This window comes from Pygoscelis adeliae, unplaced genomic scaffold (assembly GCF_000699105.1).
Source record: "Pygoscelis adeliae isolate BGI_AS28 unplaced genomic scaffold, ASM69910v1 Scaffold168, whole genome shotgun sequence".
In the NCBI taxonomy this organism is placed as follows: domain Eukaryota; kingdom Metazoa; phylum Chordata; class Aves; order Sphenisciformes; family Spheniscidae; genus Pygoscelis; species Pygoscelis adeliae.
Genome location: NW_008825566.1, coordinates 2,111,500 through 2,121,759, shown reverse-complemented (window position 1 = coordinate 2,121,759; position 10,260 = coordinate 2,111,500). Strand labels below are relative to the sequence as shown.

General features: G+C 40.8%; 1 protein-coding gene across 4 annotated transcripts; it reads right to left on the bottom strand.

Moving 5' to 3' along the window:
- Positions 1-269: 269 nt before the first annotated feature.
- E2F6 (E2F transcription factor 6) lies at positions 270-10,251 on the bottom strand. 4 transcript variants are annotated; one of them, XM_009332482.1, is made up of 7 exons: positions 10,055-10,251; positions 6,818-6,866; positions 5,066-5,282; positions 4,585-4,743; positions 3,410-3,524; positions 1,763-1,909; positions 270-1,017 (listed from the first exon to the last, which is right to left on the bottom strand). In XM_009332482.1, the coding sequence occupies exons 1-7, from the start codon at positions 10,118-10,120 to the stop codon at positions 979-981; spliced, it is 792 nt and encodes a 263-aa protein (XP_009330757.1). In that variant the 5' UTR covers positions 10,121-10,251; the 3' UTR covers positions 270-978. The 4 variants fall into 4 exon arrangements, with proteins under 4 accessions (XP_009330757.1, XP_009330758.1, XP_009330755.1 ...); XM_009332483.1 differs by having other exon boundaries at positions 5,072-5,282; XM_009332480.1 differs by lacking the exon at positions 270-1,017 and having other exon boundaries at positions 1,712-1,909.
- Positions 10,252-10,260: the final 9 nt, after the last annotated feature.

Below are 10,260 nucleotides of genomic sequence, written 5' to 3'. Positions count from 1 at the left end.
GATCACAGTACTAGGCTAAAGCTATGCTGTATGTAAACTCTAGAAAGTGGAAGGGACCAATTTAAGTAGTTATTGATCATAATGTTTCTTCTAAAACTGCTACGGTATTGTGGCATCACAAGAATCAGATCTAACTGCTAGCTGCCAGCACCCTGTACAACAGATTTAAAAGTTTTCACATCAGTTTTAATGCTTGTAGTTACCCCGTGAATTCCAACAAAGACAACCCACCATGTTTCATTAGACTGACCGATTAGACTATTTAACGTTTTTATAAGCTTATTTTATTTCTTTGCTGTACAAAGGCAGAAATGCAAACCATCTCAATAAATCTACATCAGTAACTACCTAGACATGATACAGATATATACAAAAAGCCCAATTATTTGACTTCAGTGTTGATACCATAGTTCATGCAGAGCTGAATGCAAACAATGCAAACAGCATCTACACAGTGTAAGGCATAACCCTCGTGATATTTACATCTCGTTCCTTATAGTGAAGGCTTCCGATACACCAGTTCTCTGTTACACTCGTATTTGACAATCCTGCTTAGTAGTAGTGCAGCCTCAGAACTGAACAGTGCATTTCTTTATTATATACATTCTCATAAGGATTATGGATCCTTCCAGAAATAGTTTTCAAATATTCATTTTTAGAAGTAATTATTTGCTTATGCTTTCCATCAATTAAAATTATTTCATAAGCTAAAAATACCATTTTCCCAGAGCTCTGCAGATCACATGCAATTATGAAAACAAAGCTCCTAAAAGCAAGTCTAGGAACTGTCGTCTTTTGACTTGGGAAGATAAGCAATCCTGTGAAAGCACTCAACCAACCCACTGCTGTTTTAAATTTAAAACACTTCAGAACATTTCAGGTTAGTAAGTTTGCAGATCCAAGCGGCTTTGGAAAAGCTCTATAACACAGATATTTACATTCCGTATTAAATTTTTGAGTTGTAATTAATCTGTCATCTCAGGTGGTTTGGTTTTTTTCTTCCTCCGGAGATCTCACTTTGAAAAGGAAAGTAAAAAAAGGAATGCGATTACTGTCATTGTAGGAAATACAGTTCTGAGTCATTTCACAAGTAAAGTAAAAAAATGTCTAAGATTAAAAGTCAGCTCTTCCCCTCAACTATAAAACAGCACTGCTAAAAATACCTTCTGTGTTCTGAGCTACTGCAATTCCCGCCACATTTATTTTTAAACCACAACATCCTGCAGCATTGGGGCTCTTGAGAGACTCTATTCCAGCCAATCTGGTTTTAGGAGATCAAAATATTACATCCCCTCCTTCTGTCCGCCCTCCCTTAGATCAGGCGGTAATGAGCAAGAGCAGCACACTCTCTTGTTTGAAACAGCATCTTAGCTCTCCTGACGACTATTTCAGCTGAGCTGCTGGACTCTGCAGTGAGGCAGCTGAGAACTGACACACGCTGTTCCATCTGCAGAGCGCAGCTCTGACAGGAAACCAGTAACGAGCAAAGGAAGGAAAGGGGTCAGGGAACAAGAGCGCCTTGCTATGCGTGCACGTGCCTGACGCTCTGACCTCCCGCTGTCGTGAGGTAACACAACAGCATAGACTTCTCTTTCAGGCGTTTCCTATGCTCCCACACATCTTGGCCCACAAACTATGCCCAGAAAGTTATACTTGTACAGTCCAGTTTTCAACTTTATCAGAATGGTATGGCTGTCTTTAAAAAAAAATATTACATGGGGATAAAAATGTAAGTGGAAGACTTACATTCAGGAGGACTTACTTCATCAGGAGGAACTGATGGCTCAGTTTCAGAAGTGACAGCACCCATATCTTCAAAAGTTTTGGCACCTGGCTTCTCTTGTTCCACCTCACATAGATACACATCAATGGGTCCTTTTGTGCTCTTCACATGTACTTCTATGCAATCCTGTAAAACAGTGACTTGCATATAAACCAAAGAACAAGCCTTACATGTCAGTTATCTATTTTTGCACATACTTTAAAGCCAATAGATTAAGAACAGAAGAAATACAGGAATGACATACCTATTTAAAACTGTGTTACTAATTCTACATAAATTATGACTGTTACATAGATTTATAGGCCAATTATTAAGCACCATTAAGCTAACAATGGTTTCATTTTTGATGAACACTTAACAAAGATTTGTTTAGTCTTTTTACTGACCTTTAGATATATGACCAAGATTTACTATACGTTTAGGAAGAGTAACAAAATTTAAAATTTGACAAGTCAATGCCATGGATCAGAAAACAAATCAGAGCACATAGCAGCTTTAATAATATGGCAAAGCAACTAAATCATGTTACTTTTACTGCTTTCCTCCAGCAGACATCACATTGCAAGGCACAGAGCAAATCAAGTTTAATGGACAATGGAGAGAAGATTCTGTTCTCTCTAAAATACAGCTTTTTAAACCCTGCCTTCTTTTGCCTCAGGATGTCTCCAAAAATCTTTTCATCTCCACAGGGTAAGAGCCAGCTCCTTTTACCAATGAAACCACTGGAGATCTATGCAGTGGAACTAAGTCTTCTGGTTCTATTGATTCAGATCTCTTCTTCCTACGATATCACCTCCCTTTCTGTACACACAGCAAGGCAAATTCGATGACTACACAATTAAGAACATTATAAAAAATGCACACGTGAAAGGGAAACAGAATTAAAGCTCCATTTGTTATCTTAAGCTTACTTCCAGTATTTCCCCTCTTTCTCAGCACTACTTTAAACAGCGGGTTCCCAGTATATAGGCCCAGGTGCAGGTGCAGAGGGACTGGGTGCAGAGGGCAAAGCTACGGCTCTTCTGTGACCTGAATGGGAGGATGCGTGTTGTACCATGAGGAGAGGACAGGGCACAGTCCCCCTCCTCCACGAAAAATCCACCTTGACAGGATCTACTAGAGTGCCAAATGTTTTCTTTTGTCAACCATACTGTGCATTTCATACTTGAATATTATAGTAACAATAGCTGTCTACTCATTAAGCAGTAAGACAGCATTTACATGCTGTTAAGACCATTATCAAGTCATGCTTATTGCTTTGTTTGGTTAGGTTTGCAATTTTTGTAGATTTTAGGGTACAAACACTAACAGCTCTTTTGAACTTTCATTATCATAGTAATTATCAAACAGATAGTGGAAATAAGTAACATTTATTACAGCTGTTCCATTCTCTCTAGCAAAACCAAATAACTAAAGCTCAGACGTGTTTCTTGTTTAACAAAAAAAATACTGAAAATAAGTTTTAGACTATTATCCCTACAGCATTGTTTAGTAGACCACAAGAACAATAAAGTACCAGTATTTGCTATACGTGACAAAGAAACTGGAAGTCAATTACCGATTGCTGCTGCAAAAATCAAATTTGAGAGCTTTTGTTCCCTTAAGACAGAAACACATAAAACTTACTTCTTTAGGAATTGGTATTTCCAATTTGGTTTCCTCTGGAGCTTTGATTGCAATCACAATCTGTTCTTGAAATGCTTGAATGCTACGGATATCTTGATATGTCACATAAGCTAGTGTACACATTGGTCAAGGATTCTGTAAAGTAATTTGCTAATGGGCAGAAGCAAAGAGTATGATGTTAAGATATGTTGAAGCAGAATATCGACTTAAGAGAGGTGGTTCAGCTGAGGTTACTTTAATACTAGCTTTGTGAAACTAAGTATTAGCTAACAAGTGGAAAACCTTTTTTCTTTATTTCTAGGAAGGAAAAAGCTTTTTTAAAAAAAAAAAATCGATATATTCAATATTAAAAGCCAAACAAATTTGACAAACGGTTTTCACAAATGCTGTCATAAGTCTACAAAGCAGAGGGAATGCTGCCCTTGAGAAACTTCTTTGTTTTGTAATAACTATGCACAGAAAATAATTTCCTGGAAAATTATTGAATTATTTTCTTAACCAGAACAGGTAAAGTGTAATGAAAAGTTTTCCTGGTATCATACAGAAAACAGACACATTTCATTTGAGCACAGACCTTAACATTCCACCAGACAAGGGAGCCAAATAGTATTTTATTGTAACCTAAAGCCAAAATCCAATGTTTATGTCATATTAAAAGAAATGCCTTTTCTGTTAATCAAAACCCATCTGAAAGACAAGACTGCATTGGAACCTCTCTCAAGAGACAGAACAGTATTAGGACAAAACCAACGTACCATTATATCTTCTTGGCAACAGGGCACTGGGACTCTCTTTTGGGTCCTCTTTCTCATCTCACTAAGCAACTCAATCTCACTGGTGGGTCAAGACCTGCCCCTGAGACAACTTTACTCTATAATGGAGAGAACAAGGTGATGGTCAGGGTACTAAAACTATTGCCCCACTTCCATTCTTCTGCAGTGGAAAGGTCACACAACTAGCACTCCCCTGAGAACAGGCTAGATTGCACATGATACTGCAAAGCAGGGGACGTGACTAGTATACACTAATATAAAATAACCAGTAAGTTTCCTATTATAAAACTCATTCTCAAGTATTACTGCATACCTGTGGTATCAGCCTACACCTATTACTAGATACCTGAGTACTTGCAACCAAAACCACATGTTCAAGTAACACAAGAGTTAAAAGGATATTTTGCATTTTCTTTGTCATCTGTTAGTTCAAATAACTGATGAGCACAATCGTTGATTAATTCATCCAGAGCTTCTTCCATGGCTGACAAGTCAGAAAGTTCATCTTTAAGGTTTTGCTGCTCTGGTGCTTTTCCAACAACTTGGTCAAGATTAGAACCTCTAGAAGAATATGAAAGTTGTCTAGTATGTTTATATAAATAAGAACCTGTTTTTGAACACAAGTATACTAATAGAAAACAACAAGGAATTCTGGCATCCTTTACTCTGCTGAAATATGCTTCATTGTGTTTTTGCACTCGATACTTGTTAATATAGTAAGTAATTCAGACAGCCTAAGGATACAGAAGAACTTAAAAATATGTTTATCTATTAAAAGCAATTCAATATGCTCAAAAGTACTCTCAAAGTTATAAACATTACATAAAGATAACATTGTTGGGTTTTATTGTTTCAGAAATTAGAAGTTTCAAAGCCAACTCACACCCACTGGATAAGATTCTTAGATCTTTTCTGAATTAAGTGAATTCCATCCAACACATTAGTGATGTCATACACTCTTCGTTTTCGTACTCCAAGCGTTGTTGCTACTTCATTTAAATCAAGGACACCGTCTGGAGCTGTTTTGACAAGATCCATGAATTTTCTGGTCAAATAAACCAAGGATGCATCAAATCGAGGCTTTTTGACTTTCAGAGTTCCTGTAAAATTTTGGTAGAATATTTAGGGTAAACTACTACACGAGTATGAAGTGTTCCTTAAAAAAACAACAGTGATGAAGTAGCAATGAAGATAAGTCTGAAAACACTGTCATTATTAATGCTGACATTGCAACGGCATCATATAAAGTCTATTAACTACATATACCTTCATTTGTTTGCAATGATTGTATCTTAATAGCAAGCATGCATCTTCGTATTTTCAGCATTCATGACTTCAAGACTGCCAGGATGGACATGAACAGTTACGTAACTGTATGTTCTGTAGGAGCTCAGACTACTGAATGAATACCAACGAAACCTTCGGTTAACTATAGGTAGTGGCAGGGCACTGCCAGAGAACTGCAGCTTTATCATCTGCTCCGTGACGCTGTTAAAGTGTTTTTTCACACCCTTTTGGCCCAGATTAACCAGTAGGTCTCCCAGGTAACATTCAGGCATCGTTCAGGAGTTAGCCTGGTTTCAGGGACTGTTTCAAGCTGGATGTGACCAATCTGTTCTGGAGTTCAAGAAATTAATATATGGACAAACTCTGGCTGTACTATTTGGCCTCAGGCCAAAAGAATTGGTGATGCCATTGTTTAATTTACTAACGTAACAAAGATCTACAGACACCAGGACACCACAGGTTTAAGAGAGATCCCTGTGCTATGCGTATCCATTACCAGCATATTCGCAGAAACAGCAGAAAAGTTACTGATGAACAGCTTGTTTAGACTGTTATTTATGTATGCATAAAGCATAAAAAAGTACCTATTTTTAAAGCACAAAAAAGACATGGTACACATGCACTCATCTGATGCTAGAGACAATGAAAGACTGTTAAATCCTGCTGTTACTTGTCTTTTCTCCTGCAAAGCAAACCAGGTATTCACATCTGATCAAACTGTGTCACTCAGTAATATTCCAGTCTAATGCTTCAAGAGAACGTGTGCGCGTGTGTGTTCGTGCACATGAGTGCGTGTGTAAGGAACTTTCCCTAGGAAACACTCTACTTCAAACTTCAGTATCTTTCCCAGGATGAATGGGACATGCACTTTTACTCATAGTATATCACACCCATTCCATGGCTGCAAGATTGTGCACTCTAACACAAAGTGACAGGTTCAAGAACTCAGTTTTGGACTGTGTTACTGCGAGATGTATGAGACTATTCAAATGGTGAGAAAAACCAAAAAACAACTCAGATTCACTCAAGCTTGTATTTACATTTGTTAATACCAGTTGAAAACCAATGTTTGCCAGCACGATGTTCCAGTTTTCTCTAACACGCTTTTCCCAGAAGTTATGTTCTTTACAGCAGTGGGAAGGTATACTTGCAGCAGATTTAAAGAGGAAAAACTATGAAGAACATGTTGCTTCATATCTGTTATTTCATTTAGTGTGCAGCATTCTTCCTGTTCTGCCTATATTAGATACATAACAATGTCTCACTTGTTTACAGCATGTACTCAGCATTGTAAAAAAGCATGAAATACTTCAAGAATAATCTTCAGACACGGAACATAGCAACTTACTTCTCACAAACTGTACGTCATCATCCACATTCAGGTTGATCATTGGTGGCTGGGGAAAAAAACAACAAAAAACCCCTGACATAAAATGCTATCTACACAGGAAGCTTCTCCAGAAGAAATCCCCAAATCAACTCTAGATGCTACAGCCATCAGAGTGCTGACAACTCTTACAGATATTACGGTGAAGGAGTGTCACTGGATAGAAGGGATACATGCTCATTAATTCCTATCAGAATTTTCAGTCCTTAAATCTCAGCACTTTCCCCTCTGTCTTGGAAAGCAGGAAAAACCACCAAACTCCCTAATGCTCGGGCAATGGTCACAACACAAACAGATACCTGTATAAACTCTGCAAATACAAGCTTCAGCTATTCCATGTAACAGCTCACATACAGAAGATACACTGCTATTATATAGCATCACAATTATTTTGTAGTAGACTTCCAGACTGGCAGCAGAATCTGCTCTGGTCAAGAAACTGACATGATGAGCCTAAGTAGGTACTTCATGCCACCCCTTACCCCAATTTAACAAAAGAAGTAGTTTCAAATTCAGACTCATTCCAGTTGGAAGAGACCCAAGAAGGTCTCTGGTCCAACCTCCAGCTCCAAACAGGAAGAGCCATTAGATGAAAGCAGCTTACTCAAGGCTTTATCCAAGTGGGTCTTGAAAATTTCAAGGGATGGAGGCTATACCTACCTCTCTGGGCATCCCATTCCACTGCTTGCCCATCCTCACAGTGAAAAAGTTTCACTTTACATCAAGTTGCAACCTCTCTTGCTTCTTTTATGTCAATTCATGGCTATTTCCTTTCAGCCTCCCATCACACCCAGCCATGAAGTGCCTGGCTCCAGCCTGTTGTTAACTTCCCTCCAAGTACCGAAGGGCTGCTGTGGCTCAACAAGCTCCCTCAGCAGTTTATCAAAAGCCTTCCTGTACTGGTGGGCCTAAAACAGACACAGCATTCCAGGAGCAGCCTAATACGTGCCAAGTAGAAAAGAAGAATCGCTTCCCTTGATTTGCTGGCTATGCTCCTGCTAATACAGCCTCATATGCCTCAATGCCAGGGCACAGTGTTGGCACATGTTTAGCCCACTGTTCATCAGGACCTCCGAGTCCTTTCAGCAGGGTGGTCCCCCAGCCTGTACCACTGCAGCGTACAGGTCCAGGTGCAGGACTTCACACATGAATTTTCAGCTTCCTTGGTTGAAGTTTGAGGTGTCTGATGAGCCATTCCTCCAGCATATTCCTAGCTGTCTATGGCACCTTCCCCACCCATAAACATCATGAGGGTGCATCCCACATCCTCCTCCTATCAACAGGACAGGTCCCAGGATAGACCCCTGAGGAACTCCACTTGTAATCCACTTTCAGGTAAAGTATGCACCAGTAACCATTCCTCTTTGAGCCTGACAATCCAGCCAAGTTTTTTTACTCATCTAGTAGTTTACAGTCTGTAATATCCCAACTCAAAGAGGAGGATGCTGCAGGAGACTGTTTCACAAGTCCTGCTAAAGCTAATGTAGATGACATCCAAGGCTTTGGATCTACAGATCTAGTCATTTCATCACCAAAGGTAATCAGTTTGCAAGTATAGTCACGTTGGCTATTCCCAATCGTCTTCTCCTTCACATGCCTAGAAATAGCTTCCAAGAGAACTTGCTTCATGATTTTCCAAGGGACTGAAGCAAGGCTGACTAAGCTGTAGCTGACCTCCACAACCTCTCAAAGATGGTAAGAGAACAACCTGACAATGACATCAGGTTGCTGACATCAGCCAGCTCCCTCAGCCCTCTCAGGATGTACCCCAAGTGGGTCCTATGGACTTTTACGGGTTGAGATTTCTCACAAGATTCCTAACTTGACACCTTCCCATTGCTGGTTTTTCCTCTCCTTGAATCCTGTCTCTTAGACACAAAGCCTAGGAGACATCAGTTCTGAAGAGCCATGCAAGAAGGCTGAGTACTTCAGCCTTATCTGTGTCTGCTCTTCCTAAATCACCTGCTCCATTTAGCAGCATGTTCACACTTCCCCCTTCCCCCCCCTTTACCACTAATGTAGCAGTAAAAGTTCTTCTTGTCACCCTTGGCATTCCTTGCTAGTTTCAGTGCTAGAACTTCAGTTTTCCTAGCAGCATACCTACATGTCCAGACAATGTTTTTTATCCTTCTCCTTTATAGCCTGTCCTTGCTTCCACGTCCTGCACATGTTGTCTTTGTGCCCCACCCTCAGTGTGCAGGCATAGCTATGCCTATCCCTCAACACATTTACTTGTTTTCATGAGTATCAGGATGGAATGTCCCTGTGCTTGTACGATGTCCTTACAGACCTCCACCTCTTCAGCTCCTCCAACTTTCAAAGATGTCTCCCTCAAAATCTCAGCTACCTGTTGCCTGAATAAATTGGAGTCCAGGTTCTGTACTCTGCTACTTGTCTTCCTCACTACATCCAGAGTCTTGAACTCCACTATTCCATGGCCATTACAGCCAAGGCTGCTAATGATTACCACGTCCTCGACCTCCCTGTTTACGAGAAGCAGGTTCAGGAAAGCATCACCCCTGGTTGACTCATCTAAACACCTATATAAGAAGTTGTGCCCAACACCCTTTGTTTCTTACAATCATCATCTCCAATAATAAGAAATTTCCAATTACCAGTGTAAAACCTTACATAAACTTTTTCACGTCTTTGAGACAATACTACCAAGTAACATTTAGCCCAACAGTCAAGGTTAATAAAAATAAGCATTTCTGAAATGTATCACAGAATTAGAAGTAGGCCTGCTTTTTGTTAGCTACCTCATAATAGTACTAAAAGTGGTAGTGGAAGCTGCATCTAAGATTACCTGAACATCACAGATGTCGGGAGAACAGAATACACAGTCATAGTCTGTTTTTCTCAAACATATATACAATCTATTTAACTCGATTAAGAGGCTACAGGTAACACAACTAAGAAAATAATCCCTTTGCACTATGACTAAGATGACTACTTTTCGTTTCCCGGGCAGCCTGCTAAAATCGATGAAGGAGGGATGCATCACAACGCCCCTTTCGCGCATCGCTCTGCCTAGGCCTGCCTCATCATTCCAACTCGGGGATCTCCTGCCGGACAGGTGAGAGGAAGGACTTTCGGGAATCTCCTTAAAACCTCCCGCGTCGGGAGCGAAGCGTTGCAGTGCCGTCCCGCCCTTTCCCCATCCACAAGCGGCACCTCCCTTCCCCACCCGCCGTGTACCTCACTCACACGCAGCGTGTCCGGCCGCAGCGGCCTCAGACGCTCCCACTTGGCGTGGTTGGCCATGTTCGCCGGGCCCCTCCTCCTTCTTCCGGCCGGCCACGGCCTAGCGCGGCGGGAGGCCTCTCCCGCCCTGAGGCGAGGCGGCGGAGGGAGGGTGCTCAGAGGCCTTCACGACGAGCCCGCGAGCCCACGTCGGAAGAAGG